At 50.1% G+C, this 21,699-nt stretch overlaps 2 protein-coding genes across 2 annotated transcripts; both read right to left on the reverse strand.

The window, feature by feature from the left end:
• Nucleotides 1-77: 77 nt before the first annotated feature.
• On the reverse strand, nt 78-9,227 carry LOC135536039 (probable E3 ubiquitin-protein ligase HERC1). Its single transcript, XM_064962430.1, has 10 exons — nt 9,155-9,227; nt 8,908-9,056; nt 8,608-8,807; nt 8,254-8,419; nt 7,755-7,924; nt 3,950-4,115; nt 3,653-3,729; nt 1,778-2,030; nt 995-1,145; nt 78-889 (listed from the first exon to the last, which is right to left on the reverse strand). Exons 1-9 carry the CDS (start codon nt 9,225-9,227, stop codon nt 1,044-1,046), a joined length of 1,356 nt encoding a protein of 451 aa, XP_064818502.1. The 3' UTR covers nt 78-889; nt 995-1,043.
• Nucleotides 9,228-10,603: 1,376 nt separating this feature from the next.
• Nucleotides 10,604-21,437, reverse strand: LOC135536040 (probable E3 ubiquitin-protein ligase HERC1; the record flags this gene model as incomplete). The annotated part of the gene is made up of 12 exons (XM_064962431.1): nt 10,604-10,765; nt 14,626-14,781; nt 15,938-15,964; nt 16,705-16,859; nt 16,935-17,073; nt 17,231-17,356; nt 18,081-18,146; nt 18,443-18,742; nt 20,181-20,354; nt 20,632-20,733; nt 20,906-21,037; nt 21,323-21,437. Coding segments are annotated over 12 exons (1,654 nt in total), but the record flags the coding sequence as incomplete, so codon positions are not given.
• Nucleotides 21,438-21,699: the final 262 nt, after the last annotated feature.

Raw genomic sequence — 21,699 nt, forward strand, 5'->3', positions numbered from 1 at the left:
AGGGGTTCACAGTGAAGGAGAAGAGGGGTTCACAGGGAAGGAGGAGAGGTTCACAGGGAAGGAGAAGAGGGGTTCACAGGGAAGGAGGAGAGGGGTTCACAGGGAAGGAGAAGAGGGGTTCACAGTGAAGGAGAAGAGGGGTTCACAGTGAAGGAGAAGAGGGGTTCACAGGGAAGGAGGAGAGGGGTTCACAGGGAAGGAGAAGAGGGGTTCACAGTGAAGGAGAAGAGGGGTTCACAGTGAAGGAGAAGAGGGGTTCACAGTGAAGGAGAAGAGGGGTTCACAGTGAAGGAGAAGAGGGGTTCACAGTGAAGGAGAAGAGGGAAGAGGGGTTCACAGGGAATGAGGGTTATTTTTGACCTTTTATTAAGTAGTGAAAAAACTGCTGAGAGTGGAGTACACAGATGACCCAAATATTGTATGTTTTATATACAACACAACTAGCTTGATTAATTAGCCTGGTCCCAGATCTGTTCGTATCATCTTGCCAACTCTTATGGTCATTGGCGAGACAGCACCCCTGGATCTGGGACCAGGCTAGGGATTAATGTCACTCAAACTGAAATAAAAACTGAGTACTTACCCTGTCAACCTTGATGATCTGGAACTTCTGAGTGATGTCAGCGGGGTTGGAGGGCAGTCTGGACCTTCCGGACACGAAGCGCAGGAATAGAACCCGCTCCTCATTGGCAAACTCCTCCAGACTCTGCCACAGCCAGCCAATCAGCTGGTGACTGTCTGTGATGTCGCGGTATCGGACTACTTTCTTGAGCATCTCCACGGAGACCTCGGGCAGACCGCAGACCAGCTGTTCTAGCTGGCGCGCCGTGAGAAGGGAGAGGAGAGGCACCGGGATGATGGAGGACATCCCCTCTCTCACCGCTGCTACCTACAGGTAAACAACAACGTGACCGAGCGCAGACCAGCTGGAACCATCACAACAGCCAGGACAGACACAGCACAACGACGATACAGCAGTGTACAACAGCACTACCTGTCTGTCCATCTCGTGCAGACGGTAGTCCAGAGTCCTCTCTACGTAGTCACTCTTGTTGGAGAAGGTGAGAGATGTTGTGTCCCCCAGGGACCACCGGCACCAGCTTCCCATCTGCACTGTGGGCCATGAACGAGTCCAGGGGAATCATCTGGAGACAGACAGACAGACAGACAGACAGACAGACAGACAGAACACAGTGACAGATGTGATCCCTTTTTATGGTGTATGAAAACAAACTGAAAAGAGAAATCGCTAAGCAGTCTGGAAAAATGTCTGGGGGGGGAGAAAAAAAGAATCAGGAAAAATGACATCCCTGCAGCAGGAACCTGGTGATGCAGGTCAGTTTGAACATGCCGCTGGCTGAAGCAAAGAGCGGGATCTAGCTCTATAAACCAGTTTCCCGGGAACAGATTAAGCCTATAGTCATGGACTAAAAAGCAATGTTCAATAGAGAACACCCATTGGGTTCAATAGAGAACACCCATTGCGTTCAATAGAAAACACCCATTGCGTTCAATAGAAAACACCCATTGCGTTCAATAGAGAACACCCATTGCGTTCAATAGAGAACACCCATTGCGTTCAATAGAGAACACCCATTGCGTTCAATAGAGAACACCCATTGCGTTCAATAGAGAACACCCATTGCGTTCAATAGAGAACACCCATTGCGTTCAATAGAGAACACCCATTGCAAACGAATAGCTTGTCAGTCCAGAACTAGCTAAGGTTAATCTCTGTCTGGGAAACAGCCCCTGTATGCATCATATCCTCCCTCACCACGTGGAAGTTGTCCTCTGTGATGCCGCTGTTGTCCAGGTGCCGGATGCCGTGCAGGGAGCGGTAGGTAAGCAGGTCCACCTCCTCCAGGTCCGGCCCACCCAGGGGAATACAACACAGCTGCTTCCAAACCCAGGGGGCCAGGTGCAGGTCCAGGGGCTTCTTGGTACGGATGGCCACCGCCATCAGGATGCCTAGGAAACGGAACTGGACCATGTGGTCTTCAGAGACTGCCGCTGGGTTCAGCAGGAACCTGACAGGGGGAATTAGAATCGGATTGTTTAACCAAAACTCCAGGAGAAACACAAGACAGGAAAGGCCTATTGGTTCACTTCACACACAGTCGGAGCTTTCGCAGCAGGCAAAGGGGGCTGAAATGATGTCATTACGTCACATAATCCAATCAAACCCCGGGAGACACCAGACCCCAGCGGGCAAAGCCGATGTAAAGTACGTCATCACAAGCAGAACATTTCCCAGGGACAGGGCCTGGTTGCAGAAAACATCTTAAGTGTTTCCCTTAAGGAATACTTTTCCCTTTTACCCGAGGAAATGTTTTTACGGGTGTTGCATAGAGCCCTCTAAAACATGTCCTTAGGTAAGGTCATCATTTAAGGGTTTTTACGGTGGTTTGAAGGCATGTGCGGCAGAAAGAGTCACTTGGTTACCGTGGAGACAACCTTCACTGACTGAATCTCTCGTCAAAGAGATAATATTTATTTGGGGAGATCGCAAAAATAGAGCTTCTACATTCAAGACATGAAAAACAAATTGATTCACATCAAACTAGACTACAGAGTAGGTTATCCTGCAAATGATGTGTGAAACTTTAAGGGAAAGGGAAGGATTTAACTTTAAGATGGTTAATGCATCCAGCCCCAGGTCAATTGCTTCACTATGCACATGGTAGGCAGAGCTTAGATTTACAGGAACTCACAGCTGGTAAGATCGATGGCTTTACCAGGAAAAGGAAAATCAAGACAAAGAATATGAGACCGTGTGTGGAGAGCAAAGAGAGAATATGAGACCGTGTGTGGAGAGCAGAGAGAGAACATGAGACCGTGTGTGGAGAGCAGAGAGAGAACATGAGACCACGTGGAGAGCAGAGAGAGAACATGAGACCGTGTGGAGAGCAGAGAGAGAACATGAGACCATGTGGAGAGTAGAGAGAGAACATGAGACCACGTGGAGAGCAGAGAGAGAACATGAGACCACGTGGAGAGCAGAGAGAGAACATGAGACCACGTGGAGAGCAGAGAGAGAACATGAGACCACGTGGAGAGCAGAGAGAACATGAGACCACGTGGAGAGCAGAGAGAGAACATGAGACCGTGTGTGGAGAGCAGAGAGAGAACATGAGACCGTGTGTGGAGAGCAGAGAGAGAACATGAGACCGTGTGTGGAGAGCAGAGAGAAAACATGAGACCGTGTGTGGAGAGCAGAGAGAGAACATGAGACTGTGTGTGGAGAGCAGAGAGAGAACATGAGACCGTGTGTGGAGAGCAGAGAGAGAACATGAGACCATGTGGAGAGCAGAGAGAGAACATGAGTCCATGTGGAGAGCAGAGAGATAACATGAGACCATGTGGAGAGCAAAGAGAGAACATGAGACCGTGTGGAGAGCAGAGAAAGAACATGAGCCCATGTGGAGAGCAGAGAGAGAACATGAGACCACGTGGAGAGCAGAGAGAGAACATGAGACCATGTGGAGAGCAGAGAGAGAACGTGAGACCACGTGGAGAGCAGAGAGAGAACATGAGACCACGTGGAGAACAGAGATAACATGAGACCATGTGGAGAGCAGAGACAATATGAGACCATGTGGAGAGCAGAGATAACATGAGACCATGTGGAGAGCAAAGTCTCATGACGTACCTGTCGGTGTTACTTCCCACGTCAGTAGAGCTGTTGGGGGTGTGAATGAGCAGATCAACCACACCAGACTGCAACTCCTGAGAATGTCACAGCAAGACATACATATTCATCTTTTCACATCAAACATGCACGTACAATGAGCAGGGTTGAGGTCCATTTCATATCAACAAATTCAGAAACTGAAATTCCAAAAAACCTCAATAAAATAATTATAATTTCAGTTTCTGAATATACAGAGTAGAAATTGAATTAGCATCTTTGTTAAAAAAACAAGCTGACCTTGAACCAGGGTCCTACCTGACACATCTCCGTGATGGTATCATCAAACACGCCCCCTGCGTCGTCAGCCCCCTCCCCCACCAGCTTGACCTTCCAGGCCCTGGAGGGCAGCCTCAGCTCCAGGGGGTTCAGAGAGACCACCTGCTTGGCGATCTGCACAAAGATGGGCTTGCTGGAGCGCCCCCTGTGGTGTGGGGGACAATGGGCATCGTTACTGTTAATCATTGAAAAGTACTAATACCAATCAGCATCGGAAACTAAAATGCAGCCTTGCATGGGGGACTAACCCAAAGGTAATGTACTGTCAATCATCTTCAACTAACATGTTACAGTACGATGCATGGGGGACTAACCCAAAGGTAATGTACTGTCAATCACCTTCAACTAACATGTTACAGTACGATGCATGGGGGACTAACCCAAAGGTAATGTACTGTCAATCATCTTCAACTAACATGTTACAGTACGATGCATGGGGGACTAACCCAAAGGTAATGTACTGTCAATCATCTTCAACTAACATGTTACAGTACGATGCATGGGGGACTAACCCAAAGGTAATGTACTGTCAATCATCTTCAACTAACATGTTACAAGGATCAGGATCCACTATGTAACCTCAGTATGGAACCCCAGGGGATCAGGATCCACTATGTAACCTCAGTATGGAACCCCAGGGGATCAGGATCCACTATGTAACCTCATTATGGAACCCCAGGGGATCAGGATCCACTATGTAACCTCAGTATGGAACCCCAGGGGATCAGGATCCACTATGTAACCTCAGTATGGAACCCCAGGGGATCAGGATCCACTATGTAACCTCAGTATGGAACCCCAGGGATCAGGATCCACTATGTAACCTCAGTATGGAACCCCAGGGGATCAGGATCCACTATGTAACCTCAGTATGGGACCCCGGGGGATCAGGATCCACTATGTAACCACAGTATGGAACCCCAGGGGATCAGGATCCACTATGTAACCTCAGTATGGAACCCCAGGGGATCAGGATCCACTATGTAACCTCAGTATGGAACCCCAGGGGATCAGGATCCACTATGTAACCTCAGTATGGAACCCCAGGGGATCAGGATCCACTATGTAACCTCAGTATGGAACCCCAGGGGATCAGGATCCCTATGTAACCTCAGTATGGAACCCCAGGGGATCAGGATCCACTATGTAACCTCAGTATGGAACCCCAGGGGATCAGGATCCACTATGTAACCTCAGTATGGGACCCCAGGGGATCAGGATCCACTATGTAACCTCAGTATGGAACCCCAGGGGATCAGGATCCACTATGTAACCTCAGTATGGAACCCCAGGGGATCAGGATCCACTATGTAACCTCAGTATGGGACCCCAGGGGATCAGGATCCACTATGTAACCTCAGTATGGAACCCCAGGGGATCAGGATCCACTATGTAACCTCAGTATGGAACCCCAGGGGATCAGGATCCACTATGTAACCTCAGAATGGAACCCCAGGGGATCAGGATCCACTATGTAACCTCAGTATGGAACCCCAGGGAATCAGGATCCACTATGTAACCTCAGTATGGAACCCCAGGGGATCAGGATCCACTATGTAACCTCAGTATGGAACCCCAGGGGATCAGGATCCACTATGTAACCTCAGTATGGAACCCCAGGGGATCAGGATCCACTATGTAACCTCAGTATGGGACCCCAGGGGATCAGGATCCACTATGTAACCTCAGTATGGGACCCCAGGGGATCAGGATCCACTATGTAACCTCAGTATGGAACCCCAGGGGATCAGGATCCACTATGTAACCTCAGTATGGGACCCCAGGGGATCAGGATCCACTATGTAACCTCAGTATGGAACCCCAGGGAATCAGGATCCACTATGTAACCTCAGTATGGAACCCCAGGGGATCAGGATCCACTATGTAACCTCAGTATGGAACCCCATGGGATCAGGATCTACAATGTAACCTCAGTATGGAACCCCAGGGAATCAGGATCCACTATGTAACCTCAGTATGGAACCCCAGGGGATCAGGATCCACTATGTAACCTCAGTATGGAACCCCAGGGAATCAGGATCCACTATGTAACCTCAGTATGGAACCCCAGGGGATCAGGATCCACTATGTAACCTCAGTATGGAACCCCAGGGGATCAGGATCCACTATGTAACCTCAGTATGGAACCCCAGGGGATCAGGATCCACTATGTAACCTCAGTATGGAACCCCAGGGGATCAGGATCCACTATGTAACCTCAGTATGGAACCCCAGGGGATCAGGATCTACAATGTAACCTCAGTATGGAACCCCAGGGGATCAGGATCCACTATGTAACCTCAGTATGGGACCCCAGGGGATCAGGATCCACTATGTAACCTCAGTATGGAACCCCAGGGGATCAGGATCCACTATGTAACCTCAGTATGGAACCCCAGGGGATCAGGATCCACTATGTAACCTCAGTATGGAACCCCAGGGGATCAGGATCTACAATGTAACCTCAGTATGGAACCCCAGGGGATCAGGATCCACTATGTAACCTCAGTATGGAACCCCAGGGGATCAGGATCCACTATGTAACCTCAGTATGGGACCCCAGGGGATCAGGATCCACTATGTAACCTCAGTATGGGACCCCAGGGGATCAGGATCCACTATGTAACCTCAGTATGGGACCCCAGGGGATCAGGATCCACTATGTAACCTCAGTATGGAACCCCAGGGGATCAGGATCCACTATGTAACCTCAGTATGGAACCCCAGGGGATCAGGATCCACTATGTAACCTCAGTATGGAACCCCAGGGATCAGGATCCACTATGTAACCTCAGTATGGAACCCCAGGGGATCAGGATCCACTATGTAACCTCAGTATGGAACCCCAGGGGATCAGGATCCACTATGTAACCTCAGTATGGAACCCCAGGGGATCAGGATCCACAATGTAACCTCAGTATGGAACCCCAGGGGATCAGGATCCACTATGTAACCTCAGTATGGAACCCCAGGGGATCAGGATCCACTATGTAACCTCAGTATGGAACCCCAGGGGATCAGGATCCACTATGTAACCTCAGTATGGAACCCCAGGGGATCAGGATCCACTATGTAACCTCAGTATGGGACCCCAGGGGATCAGGATCCACTATGTAACCTCAGTATGGAACCCCAGGGGATCAGGATCCACTATGTAACCTCAGTATGGAACCCCAGGGGATCAGGATCTACAATGTAACCTCAATATGGAACCCCAGGGGATCAGGATCCACTATGTAACCTCAGTATGGGACCCCAGGGGATCAGGATCCACTATGTAACCTCAGTATGGAACCCCAGGGGACCAGGATCCACTATGTAACCTCAGTATGGAACCCCAGGGGATCAGGATCCACTATGTAACCTCAGTATGGGACCCCAGGGGATCAGGATCCACTATGTAACCTCAGTATGGAACCCCAGGGGATCAGGATCCACTATGTAACCTCAGTATGGGACCCCAGGGGATCAGGATCCACTATGTAACCTCAGTATGGAACCCCAGGGGATCAGGATCCACTATGTAACCTCAGTATGGAACCCCAGGGGATCAGGATCCACTATGTAACCTCAGTATGGAACCCCAGGGGATCAGGATCCACTATGTAACCTCAGTATGGAACCCCAGGGGATCAGGATCCACTATGTAACCTCAGTATGGAACCCCAGGGGATCAGGATCCACTATGTAACCTCAGTATGGAACCCCAGGGGATCAGGATCCACTATGAAACAATGGATGGCGTGTCTGTAAAAAAACATTTCACCCCCCAAAAACAAGTTACCTGGTTGAGATCCTCTTGACAGTGATCTGGGGTCCATAGGTCTTGCCCTGGGTCATGGTCCTCCCTATTGATCTGACCAGGGGTAGGGTGTTGACCTTGGGGGACAGGAGGCCTCTCAGCTGGCCCTGGACGATGGCCGCTGTCCCTGAGCTGTAGCGAGATGAAGACACCTGGAGGCAGGTAGAGAAAGAGAGAAAGAGAGAGAAAGAGAGGGAAAGAGAGAGAGAGAGAAAGAGAGAGAAACATCAAGTCAGGTTAAACAGTTTTTTGATATGCATCATCGCAAGGTCTCAATGTACTTCACAGAAGACATCTCAATCTAGATCGACACAGTAAACATCAGCTGTGTGTGTGTGTGTGTGTGTGTGTGTGTGTGACAGAAAGACCGGGTAACGGGTAAGACATGAGATTTACGGTAAGACCGTGTGACTCATTCCCTGACATCGATCAGAGATAATATGAGGTTGACAAGATACACTGAGAGCAGCTTGTTCATTACCTGTCTCCTGGGGTGGAGGTTGAGTAGCCTCCAGGACTTGTACATGAGGTCAGAGAAGTGGTAGAGCACCCGGAGGCGGGGTGTTGAGGACGCCAGGGCTGCAGTCTTTCTCAGGAGCGTTGTACTGGGGAGGGGTAGACTCCAGCTGCAGGTTGGGCTGAGGCACCTGGAAAAGAGAGGTCAGCAGACACTGTTTATGGAAGATGAACAAGAGGTCAGACTGGGTAACAGTCCTGGGATATGTCCAACCCCAGAGACATTATGGATAACATCTGCTCTCCAGCACAGAGAGCTGAGGCATGCCATCAGTGTGTGTGTGTGTGTGTGTGTGTGTGTGTGTGTGTGTGTGTTTACCTGAGGCTTTGACAGAGGGTGTGGTCCAGGCTGAGCTGTGTGTTTACCTGAGGCTTTGACAGAGGGTGAGGTCCAGGCTGAGCTGTGTGTTTACCTGAGGCTTTGACAGGGGTGGGGAGGGTGTGGTCCAGGCTGAGCTGTGTGTTTACCTGAGGCTTTGACAGGGTGAGGGTGAGGTCCAGGCTGAGCTGTGTGTTTACCTGAGGCTTTGACAGAGGGTGTGGTCCAGGCTGAGCTGTGTGTTACCTGAGGCTTTTGACAGAGGGTGAGGGTGAGGTCCAGGCTGAGCTGTGTGTTTACCTGAGGCTTTAACAGAGGGTGAGGGTGGTCCAGGCTGAGCTGTGTGTTTACCTGAGGCTTTGACAGGGTGAGGTCCAGGCTGAGCTGTGTGTTTACCTGAGGCTTTGACAGAGGGTGAGGGTGAGGTCCAGGCTGGAGCTGTGTTTTACCTGAGGCTTTGACAGAGGGTGAGGTCCAGGCTGAGCTGTGGTTTACCTGAGGCTTTGACAGAGGGTGAGGGCAGGTCCAGGCTGAGCTGTGTGTTTACCTGAGGCTTTGACAGAGGGTGAGGGTGGTCCAGGCTGAGCTGTGACAGCGACCAGCAGAGATCTGTCTGACATTGTTCCCCTGTAGGCCTGTCACCAGGGTGGGCTCCTTCACTGGGCTTGAGGACCCAGGCCAAGCTGAAAGACAGATCAACACAAAACAAAGACTGACTTCAGTGGAAAGTCACATTCTGAATGAGAGGACAAATCCATACACCACCCCCACTAGTCTTAGGCTCCATCTCAGTCTTTTTACATATTTTTTTTTACCTTTAGCCAAATTCTTATTTTCAATGACGGCCTAGAACAGTGGGTTAACTGCCTGTTCAGGGGCAGAACGACAGATTTTGTACCTTGTCAGCTCAGGGATTTGAACTTTGCAACCTTTCGGTTACTAGTCCAAAGCGCTAACCACTAGGCTACCCTGCCTCCTCTACACTCTAACCACTAGGCTACTCCCGCCACCCCTTTCCTCACGTCTTATCTAGTTACCACCTCCTCATTGGAGGAAAAGGTCCACGCTCCACACCCTCAGCTCCACACCCTCAGCTCCACACCCTCAGCTCCACACCCTCAGCTCCACACCCTCAGCTCCACACCCTCAGCTCCACACCCTCAGAGGCGAGGAGAGGATGCAAGAAATTGAGGAAAGCTGAATGAAGAAGTCATGTAAGAAGCTATGTTCCTACCTGTCCTCACAGTTACAGCCCCAGGCATAGACATCTCCGGTAGAAGACAAAACCAGGACATGCTCACAGCCCACAGCTATGTCCTCTACAAACACCCCCTCCAGGGCTGGCACCACCTGGGGACGGTTGTGGTTCTTCAACAGAGAGTCTGGCAGGCCGATCAACCGCTCTGAGGGGAGAGGAAGAAGGAAGGAAGGAAGGAAGAAAGGAAGGAAGAAAGGAAGAAAGGAAGAAAGGAAGAAAGGAAGAAAGGAAGGAAGGAAGAAAGGAAGAAAGGAAGAAAGGAAGGAAGGAAGAAAGGAAGGAAGGAAGAAAGGAAGGAAGGAAGAAAGGAAGGAAGGAAGGAAGGAGATACAAGACAGCTTGAAATAGGTCTTAAAGTTCTGTCAATTAAAAAAATAATACTCCAGCTCAAGCACCACATAATCAATGCACATGACACCACTTTGATATGGATGTTTTACAATAGGTGGGGAACTGACAGATATGATTATGTAGCTGCTGTGCCACCACAAAAACAGAACAGCTGAGGGTCCATTAAAAGACAACAAGTTAGCCCACTACTGTAGTCAAGTCTGCTGTGTGGAGTCACATGATAAACTACATTCATTACCTTGTCCAAAGGTGTAAACAAGCCCATCTTTGGCGACAACAGAGAACTGGGTCCCACAGCCAACCTTCTGATTCCCTTGTTACACAGTTGCTCCACTTTCTACAAAGAAAAGAATAATGAAAAAGATGAATAATAACCCATTGTGGAAGTTATGTTGTTGAAACGTGAGAGGAGCACTTGTAGCCTACCTGAGGATAAGACTTCACAGTGCAGGGACCGTCCCAGCTTCCCATAGTCCCCGTCACCAAAGGACCAGACACACTCATCCCATCGGAGGACAGCACCAGGGTGTGGTTGATACCACAGGACACCTAGTCACAATGGGAGAAAGACATTGTCAACACATAGGTGACCGTTGACCGAAGCTGACAGAGATCCAATGGCAATAGGAATAAGATATACATCTGGGGGCCAATAGGAATTAGATATACATCTGGGGGCCAATAGGAATAAGATATACATCTGGGGGCCAATAGGAATAAGATATACATCTGGGGGCCAATAGGAATAACATATACATCTGGGGGCCAATAGGAATAACATATACATCTGGGGGCCAATAGGAAGCAGAGCAGGGGGCCCGATTGAATTCAATAAAGGTTATTAATAGGGCTCCCGAGTGGCGAGTGGTCTAAGGCACTGCAATCTCAGTGCAAGAGGCGTCCACTACAGTCCCTGGTTCGGATTCCAGGCTGTATGACATCCGGCCGTGATTGGGAGTCCCATAGGGCGGCGCACAATTGGCCCAGTGTCGCCTGGGTTTGGCCGGTGTAGGCAGTCATTGTAAATAAGAATTTGTTCTTCACCGAATTGCCTAGTTAAATAAAGGTAGAAAAATATATATATATTATCCTGCGAGGGAAATTGATGTAACCAGCAGGACTTATGCAGCATGCATACACCATGCCCTGACTGAGACCCCCTGCTTTAAAACACCATGCCCTGACTGAGACCCCTGCTTTAAAACACCATGCCCTGACTGAGACCCTGCTTTAAAACACCATGCCCTGACTGAGACCCCTGCTTTAAAACACCATGCCCTGACTGAGACCCCTGCTTTAAAACACCATGCCCTGACTGAGACCCCTGCTTTAAAACACCAGCCCTGACTGAGACCCCTGCTTTAAAACACCATGCCCTGACTGAGACCCCCTGCTTTAAAACACCATGCCCTGACTGACACCCCCTGCTTTAAAACACCATGCCCTGACTGACACCCCCTGCTTTAAAACACCAGCCCTGACTGAGACCCCTGCTTTAAAACACCATGCCCTGACTGAGACCCCTGCTTTAAAACACCATGCCCTGACTGAGACCCCTGCTTTAAAACACCATGCCCTGACTGAGACCCCTGCTTTAAAACACCAGCCCAGACTGAGACCCCTGCTTTAAAACACCATGCCCTGACTGAGACCCCTGCTTTAAAACACCAGCCCAGACTGAGACCCCTGCTTTAAAACACCATGCCCTGACTGAGACCCCCTGCTTTAAAACACCAGCCCAGACTGAGACCCCTGCTTTAAAACACCATGCCCTGACTGAGACCCCTGCTTTAAAACACCAGCCCAGACTGAGACCCCCTGCTTTAAAACACCATGCCCTGACTGAGACCCCTGCTTTAAAACACCATGCCCTGACTGAGACCCCTGCTTTAAAACACCATGCCCTGACTGAGACCCCTGCTTTAAAACACCATGCCCTGACTGAGACCCCTGCTTTAAAACACCAGCCCTGACTGAGACCCCCTGCTTTAAACACCATGCCCTGACTGAGACCCCTGCTTTAAAACACCAGCCCTGACTGAGACCCCTGCTTTAAAACACCATGCCCTGACTGAGACCCCTGCTTTAAAACACCAGCCCAGACTGAGACCCCTGCTTTAAACACCATGCCCTGACTGAGACCCTGCTTTAAAACATTTTTCCCTAGGCAACATTGGCATCAAAGGACAGAAAATCAAACATGTTATCATCAGCTCTTTACCTGTCTGACACGATGGACGATACCACCTGTCTGACACGATGGACGTTACCACCCGTCTGACACGATGGACGCTACACCTGTCTGACACGATGGACGCACCACCAGTCTGACACGATGGACGTTACCACCAGTCTGACACGATGGACGGTACCACCAGTCTGACACGATGGACGTTACCAGTCTGACACGGATGGACGCACAGTCTGACACGATGGACGCACCAGTCTGACACGATGGACGGTACCACCAGTCTGACACGATGGACGGTACCACCAGTCTGACACGATGGACGGTACCACCAGTCTGACACGATGGACGGTACCACCAGTCTGACACGATGGACGGTACCAGTCTGACACGATGGACGTTACCACCAGTCTGACACGATGGACGGTACCACCAGTCTGACACGATGGACGGTACCACCAGTCTGACACGATGGACGGTACCACCAGTCTGACACGATGGACGGTACCAGTCTGACACGATGGACGTTACCAGTCTGACACGATGGACGTTACCAGTCTGACACGATGGACGTTACCAGTCTGACACGATGGACGTTACCAGTCTGACACGATGGACGTTACCAGTCTGACACGATGGACGTTACCAGTCTGACACGATGGAGCGTTACCAGTCTGACACGATGGACGGTACCAGTCTGACACGATGGACGTTACCAGTCTGACACGATGGGCGTTACCAGTCTGACACGATGGACGTTACCAGTCTGACACGATGGACGTTACCAGTCTGACACGATGGGCGTTACCACCAGTCTGACACGATGGGCGGTACCACCAGTCTGACACGATGGGCGTTACCAGTCTGACACGATGGACGTTACCAGTCTGACACGATGGACGTTACCACCAGTCTGACACGATGGACGTTACCACCTGTCTGACACGATGGACGTTACCAGTCTGACACGATGGACGGTACCACCAGTCTGACACGATGGACGTTACCAGTCTGACACGATGGACGTTACCAGTCTGACACGATGGACGTTACCAGTCAGACACGATGGACGTTACCAGTCTGACACGATGGACGTTACCAGTCTGACACGATGGACGTTACCAGTCTGACACGATGGACGTTACCAGTCTGACACGATGGACGTTACCACCAGTCTGACACGATGGACGTTACCAGTCTGACACGATGGACGTTACCACCAGTCTGACACGATGGACGTTACCAGTCTGACACGATGGACGTTACCACCAGTCTGACACGATGGACGTTACCACCAGTCTGACACGATGGACGTTACCAGTCAGACACGATGGACGTTACCACCAGTCTGACACGATGGACGTTACCAGTCAGACACGATGGACGTTACCAGTCTGACACGATGGACGGTACCAGTCTGACACGATGGACGTTACCACCAGTCTGACACGATGGACGTTACCAGTCTGACACGATGGACGTTACCACCAGTCTGACACGATGGACGGTACCAGTCAGACACGATGGACGTTACCACCAGTCTGACACGATGGACGTTACCACCAGTCTGACACGATGGACGTTACCAGTCTGACACGATGGACGGTACCAGTCTGACACGATGGACGTTACCAGTCTGACACGATGGACGTTACCAGTCTGACACGATGGACGTTACCAGTCTGACACGATGGACGGTACCAGTCTGACACGATGGACGTTACCAGTCTGACACGATGGACGTTACCAGTCTGACACGATGGGCGTTACCAGTCTGACACGATGGACGTTACCAGTCTGACACGATGGACGTTACCAGTCTGACACGATGGACGTTACCAGTCTGACACGATGGACGGTACCAGTCTGACACGATGGACGTTACCAGTCTGACACGATGGACGTTACCAGTCTGACACGATGGACGTTACCAGTCTGACACGATGGACGTTACCAGTCTGACACGATGGACGGTACCAGTCTGACACGATGGACGTTACCAGTCTGACACGATGGACGTTACCAGTCTGATATGATGGATGTTGCCTGTCTTGTTAGGTTAATGGTTTAAGTATCCCTATATTTCTGTTATTAAGGTGTTTTCTCTCCGTTATTAGTAGGCCTGCGCAGCAGTCTCGTTGTTGAAGGACCTGGCCTGAGTGCAATGGCAACCGTGTAGTGTGCTAATACGGTTTGGTATGTCTGATATGATGGGTCTTACCTGTCCAATGTGATATCCCTCCAGTGCCGTGACTCTCTCAGGCAGCATCTTGTTGGCCGTTGATCTTTGACCCAGACGACCAGAGTCTCCACTACCGAAGGTGAACAGCTTCCCGTCTGTTGTAATCACAGCTGAGTGTTTGAACCCACACGCCAACTGTTGTGTGAAGGAATGATGAATGACAGAGACAGAGAAACTATTCAGGATAAATGAAACCAAGAATGTTTCCATGCTGGCCTACCACTTAGAATGAAGCATTATACATCTAATGTAAATGCAATGAAGGGTATGCAATCAGTAAGAGTAAGAGGGATTCATATAATGTCATTTAACATCCCAGAAATGTTAGGTGTGACCTGTCAGGTGAGCCTCATCTCCAGTCCTATCCGCCCCACCTCCTCTCCCTGCAGAGCCTCATCTCCAGTCCTATCCACCCCACCTCCTCTCCCTGCAGAGCCTAATCTCCAGTCCTACCTGCCCCACCTCCTCTCCCTGCAGAGCCTCATCTCCAGTCCTATCCTCCCCACCTCCTCTCCCTGCAGAGCCTCATCTCCAGTCCTATCCAACCCACCTCCTCTCCTGCAGAGCCTCATCTCCAGTCCTATCCTCCCCACTCTCTCCCTGCAGAGCCCAATCTCCAGTCCTACCTGCCCCACTCCTCTCCCTGCAGAGCCTCATCTCCAGTCCTATCCTCCCACCTCCTCTCTCCCTGCAGAGCCTCATCTCCAGTCCTATCCGCCCCACCTCCTCTCCCCTGCAGAGCCTCATCTCCAGTCCTACCTGCCCCACCTCCCCTCTCCCTTGCAGAGCCTCATCTCCAGTCCTATCCTCCCCACCTCCTCTCCCCTGCAGAGCCTCATCTCCAGTCCTAACTGCCCCACCTCCCTCTCCCTGCAGAGCCTCATCTCCAGTCCTATCCCTCCCCACCTCCTCTCCCTGCAGAGCCTCATCTCCAGTCCTACCTGCCCCACCTCCTCTCCCTGCAGAGCCTCATCTCCAGTCCTATCCTCCCACCTCCTCTCCTGCAGAGCCTCATCTCCAGTCCTATCCTCACCACCTCCTCTCCCTGCAGAGCCTCATCTCCAGTCCTACCTGCCCCACCTCCTCTCCCTGCAGAGCCTCATCTCCAGTCCTATCCGCCCCACCTCCTCTCCCTGCAGAGCCTCATCTCCAGTCCTATCCTCACCACCTCCTCTCCCTGCAGAGCCTCATCTCCAGTCCTACCTGCCCCACCTCCTCTACCTACAGAGCCTCATCTCCAGTCCTATCCTCCCCACCTCCTCTCCCTGCAGAGCCTCATCTCCAGTCCTACCTGCACCACCTCCTCTCCCTGCAGAGCCTCATCTCCAGTCCTATCCTCCCCACCTCCTCTCCCTGCAGAGCCTCATCTCCAGTCCTACCTGCCCACCTCCTCTCCCTGCAGAGCCTCATCTCCAGTCCTATCCTCCCCCACCTCCTCCTGCAGAGCCTCATCTCCAGTCCTATCCACCCCACCTCCTCTCCCTGCAGAGCTCCTCATCTCCAGTCCTATCCGCCCCACCTCCTCTCCCTGCAGAGCCTCATCTCCAGTCCTACCTGTACCACCTCCTCCCTGCAGAGCCTCATCTCCAGTCCTATCCGCCCACCTCCTCTCCCTGCAGAGCCTAATCTCCAGTCCCATCCTCACCACCTCCTCTCCCTGCAGAGCCTCATCTCCAGTCCTATCCTCCCCACCTCCTCCCTGCAGAGCCTCATCTCCAGTCCTACCTGCACCACCTCCTCCCTGCAGAGCCTCATCTCCAGTCCTACCTGCCCACCTCCTCTCCCTGCAGCCTCATCTCCAGTCCTATCCTCCCCACCTCCTCTCCCTTGCAGAGCCTCATCTCCAGTCCTATCCACCCCACTCTCCTCTCCCCTGCAGAGCCCTCATCTCCAGTCCTATCCTCCCCACCTCCTCTCCCTGCAGAGCCCCATCTCCAGTCCTATCCGCCCCACCTCCTCTCCCTGCAGAGCCTAATCTCCAGTCCCATCCGCCCACCTCCTCTCCTGCAGAGCCTCATCTCCAGGCCCCATCTGCACCACCTCCTTCTCCTGCAGAGCCTCCACCTGTTTGGGTCGTCTCTGTCTCTCACTGTTCCCATGTCCCAGCTTCCCATAGTCCCCGTCACCCCAGCTGAACACCTCCCCCGTCTCCGTCAGGGCCAGGGAGTGACCGTCAGAACCGCAAGAGGTCACCAGCTGGGTCACCACGTAGCCTGGGGGGGTCAACAAGTGGACAAAGGTGTCAAAGGTGTCCAAGGTTATAGATCAACCTGAGATAAAGATGTTACCTTGCAAGGCTGAGATAACTGTGGGGGTATATAGGTCATCAGAGTTGCCCTGGCCCAGTCTCCCATAGCTACCCTCTCCTACAGCCAGCACCGTACCGTTCGCCTGTACCAGAAATGTACAGTTCTGCCCACACACAACCTGCAGAGAGGAGAGTATCACAGGTCAACAACAGAGAATCTTCGGGCTCAAAATGTAAGAAGCCTAAGTACAATCTGGAGCTGCCTGATCAGAGATGCTCACGACGTGTGCTGTAATGTAACGTGACCCTGGTGTATTAGTGGGTTATGAACTCTACCTGATGTGTCTGGGACAGAGACGGGGCGATGGTAGGCACCATCAGGTTGGTCCCTGCGTCTGCCAGCTGGCCGTGACGCCCGTTGCCCCACAGAAACACCTGACTCTTCCCTCCCTGCTGCCAGTCCTGTCAAATACAGTAAGAGGAGGTGGGAAAGCCTGTGAAAGGAGCTTAAAGTAGCCTGGTTTCACAGACAGGATATCGTTATGGGAACAGTCATAACACTGAACAGTGTGAACAATAGCTAGTGATACAGCTATCTGAACATGAAGTGATGGAGCAGTGTCATTAGGCTGGCCTGACCCAGGGTGTGGGTTCCCAGAGCTGCTGAGGGTATGTCAAGTGATACAGTAATGACATTAAGAGAATAGAATATATGGTTTTACAGACAGAAATCTTACCTCAAGAGATATGGCCTGCATCAGAAATGGCACCCTATTCCCTATATAGTGGACTTATTTTGACCTGAGCCCTGTGTAGGCCCTGGTCAATAGTAGTGCACTATATAGGGAATAGAGCCCTGTGTAGGACCTGGTCAATAGTAGTGCACTATATAGGGAATAGAGCCCTGTGTAGGCCCTGGTCAATAGTAGTGCACTATATAGGGAATAGAGCCCTGTGTAGGCCCTGGTCAATAGTAGTGCACTATATAGGGAATAGAGCCCTGTGTAGGCCCTGGTCAATAGTAGTGCACTATATAGGGAATAGAGCCCTGTGTAGGCCCTGGTCAATAGTAGTGCACTATATAGGGAATAGAGCCCTGTGTAGGCCCTGGTCAATAGTAGTGCACTATATAGGGAATAGGGTGCCATTTGGGATGTAGATATGGTATTAGAGACAGACATCTTACCTCAGGTCTGGTGGTGGCCCAGGACATGAGTTGTTCGTCCATCATGAAGCTCCACTTACTATTGTCCTGAGAAAGAGGAGAGAAGAAGAGAAGCGAAGAAGTGAATTGAAGTGAGTGCATCAACAAACTGTGTGAGCCGCCATACATCACAGTAAATGGAAAGATGAACAAATAACACTAAAAGTAAAAAGAAAAAAAAAAACTGTTGAATGAACACCATAATTGGTGTTAGCCTGTTTCTCCAATAACTCAACCCCACACACTCCCAAGTGCCCTATTCTCTATGCAGCACACACTAATAGGGAATAGGGTGTCATTTCAGACACCATCCTAGTCTGAGGAAGCTTCTACTTTCTGCTCACCAGGGGCTTGGTGAGTTCTGTGGTTCCTGCCTGCTGGAACTCTGGGACAGTGAAGGATTCTGGGAACGCTGTTCCCCTGGCGATGGCCTCCGCGCTCTTCACAGTGGTGGAGAAGGTTTGGAGCCAGCTCCACTCCATGGGGCAGGAGTGTGTGTGGTCGAGGCTGAGGCTGGCAGCATGGTGGTGGGGGGGTCGGCAGGGACGACACAGGTACTGTTCCAGGGAAAGACCGACGGTCAGAGAGGCCAGACTCTGGAGGAAGGCACTGTGGACCAACTGGTCACCCGCTGTCACGTGACTCTATAGAGAGAGAGAGAAGAGAGAAGAGAAAGAGAGAGAAAGAGAGAGAGAGAAAGAGAAAGAGAAAGAGAGAGAGAGAGAGAGAGAGAGAGAGAAAGAGAAAGAGAAAGAGAGAGAAAGAGAGAGGAAGAGAGAGAGAGAAAGAGAGAGAGAGAAAGAGAGAGAGAGAAAGAGAGAGACACACACAGCCAGCCAGCCAGACAGACAGAGAGACAGACAGAGACACACAGACAGACAGAGACACACAGACAGACAGAGACACACAGACAGACAGAGACACACAGACAGACAGACACACAGACAGACAGACAGACAGACAGACAGACAGACACCACACACACACAAACACCCCACACAGACACACGGATTAATCCTCAAGATCCAATGAGGTGGAAAACTACTGTATTAGCCGATGTTCCTCTGGGCTCAATAACCTTGCAGAGAGACGGGACATTTGTCTGTAAATTGGCCTTCAGTGACAGTTTGTTGAGGTCAGCAGCATTAGCGAAGGCTGGATTATATCCGCCAAGTTCCCTGTAGTAAAACTTGCATAAAGTTACAACCTCTGGAATGCACCGAAATCACAAGTCACAAGCTGTTAGGCGAGAGCCTCTACAGAGTAAGTGTAGGAATGTAAATCCAAGCAGCCTCCTGCAGCAGTGTGGGAAGTCTCTCCAGGAAGACGGCCAAACTAACAAACTAACCAAGTAGATAACTAACCAAGCAGATAACGAACCAGGTAGATAACGAACCAGGTAGATAACTAACCAACTAGATAACTAACCAAGTAGATATCTAAATAAGTAGATAACTAACCAAGTTGATAACTAACCAAATAGATAACTAACTAAGTACATAACTAACCAAGTAGATAACTAACCAGGTAGATAACTAACCAAGTAGATAACTAACCAAGCAGATAACTAACCAGGTAGATAACGAACCAGGTAGATAACCAACCAACTAGATAACTAACCAAGTAGTTATCTAAATAAGTAGATAACTAACTAACTAGATAACTAACCAAGTAGATATCTAAATAAGTAGATAACTAACCAAGTAGATAACTAACCAAGTAGATAACTAACCAAGTAGATAACTAACCAAGTAGATAACTAACCAAGTAGATAGCTAACCAAGTAGATTACTAACTAGATAACAAACTAAATAGATAACGAAGTAGATAACTAACTAACTAGATAACTAACCAAGTAGATATCTAAATAAGTAGATAACTAACCAAGTAGATAACTAACCAAGTAGATAACTAACCAAGTAGATAACTAACCAAGTAGATAGCTAACCAAGTAGATTACTAACTAGATAACAAACTAAATAGATAACGAAGTAGATAACTAACTAACTAGATAACTAACCAAGTAGATATCTAAATAAGTAGATAACAAACTAACTAGCTGCACTGCTGTATGGAACTAACCCTCTCGTAGCTGTACTGTTCCTGCAGCAGTGTGGGAAGTCTCTCCAGGAAGACGGCCATGCACGGTGCACGGTTCAGACCCAGAATGCCCTGTGTTCTGAGGACGGTGCGGCAGGATGCCAACACGTGGTTCTGGGAGATCCAGTCTGACGTACAACGGATCAGCAGAGAATCCTGTTGGAGGGAGGTCAGACATCAGACCCTGTTCATTAGGTCTCTTTCTCAGTCTAAAAAGCTGTCCTCTCATCTCCTCCCCTCTCTTTCAACTGCACTGATCTGAAAGAAGTGACCAAGTGAAAGACAGCCTAATGATGATCTCCCACCATTCTGTTTCCACCTGCCAAGTCTGTTCCAATCAGTGGAGATGACGCGGGAGACGAGAACAGACGAGGACAGATCGTAAAGAGATCGAGCCTGAGGCCTAGTGCAGTGAAAGGCATACTGGACTAACCTTCGACCTCCCGGAGCAGGCAGCCACCCCTACATTTGGTATCCAGGTGGTACTGACCACTGAGCCTAGGCCTGTCACCACTGTCTGTAGGATGGAACCATCCTGTAGGAGGGAGAACCGGGATAAGATTAGAACACACGGCACTGATAATAGACAGGGGATATTGTATTGATAAGGAGTTTGGATGACTCGATGACGTTATCTTTAAGATAATCTTTACTATGAGAAAACAGCGCATTATTAGTAGCGTAGTCCATCATGCTACAGCTCTCACCTGTAGAGACCAGATGTTGAGTAGTCCTCCTATACCTCCAGACACCAGGGCCAGACCACTGGGGCAGAAGGACAGGGTCTTCACCGCTGTGATGTGACCACTCAGTCTGAACACACACTTGGCACTGCCACGCTAGAGAGGCCAAACGCCACATAGATCAGGACACAGTGAATAAAAGAGTAACTGCAATTGAATTGACAAATACAGTAGTTATTAGAAGAATCCAAAAAGGATAAGAAGAAGAAAAAGAATAGAATAATAGAAAATGATGACTTTCTGTTCCTCCACAAAGACAACTGACGATTTTCTACTTCCCATTTTAGGTGTCAGAGGAAATGGGGGAAATAAAGGAGACACAACCGAAGCCGCTTATCTCAGCCATAACTGAGCGTTACAGAACACACTGACTGTACTGACCTTGATGCCACTGTTGTTCTCCTGACTGGATGAGCTGCCCAGGAACTTAGGAACTGACACATTAGTGCCTCCCTGTGGCAGAGTCCACACATTCAGAAGACCATTCTGGCTCCCTCTAAAAAGACAGAGGAAATATAGGGAATAACTAAATCTAATGTCTACAGGGACTACATTTGACCCAAATACAGAAATGTTGATCAATTTGCATTGCCACCGTCAAATATAGCTAATAATGTACTAATTACTCAGTGTACACAACTCACATTCTCCCCTTACTCCCTGGTACTCACACTCTCCCCTTACTCCCTGGTACTCACACTCTCCCCTTACTCCCTGGTACTCACACTCTCCCCTTATTGCCTGGTACGCACACTCTC

Source organism: Oncorhynchus masou, unplaced genomic scaffold (genome assembly GCF_036934945.1).
Source record: "Oncorhynchus masou masou isolate Uvic2021 unplaced genomic scaffold, UVic_Omas_1.1 unplaced_scaffold_5489, whole genome shotgun sequence".
Classification (NCBI taxonomy): Eukaryota; Metazoa; Chordata; class Actinopteri; order Salmoniformes; family Salmonidae; genus Oncorhynchus; species Oncorhynchus masou.

Excerpts from the sequence above, each read along its gene's own strand:
- LOC135536039 (XM_064962430.1), bottom strand. The coding sequence starts at position 9,227 with ATGTCAGACAGATCTCTGCTGGTCGCTGTCACAGCTCAGCCTGGACCA. Across the intron at positions 8,420-8,607 it reads ACCCTCTGTCAAAGCCTCAG|GTGCCTCAGCCCAACCTGCA; the intron begins GTAAACACACAC and ends TCTCTTTTCCAG. Across the intron at positions 4,116-7,754 it reads GTCAAGAGGATCTCAACCAG|GGGGCGCTCCAGCAAGCCCA; the intron begins GTAACTTGTTTT and ends CCCACACCACAG.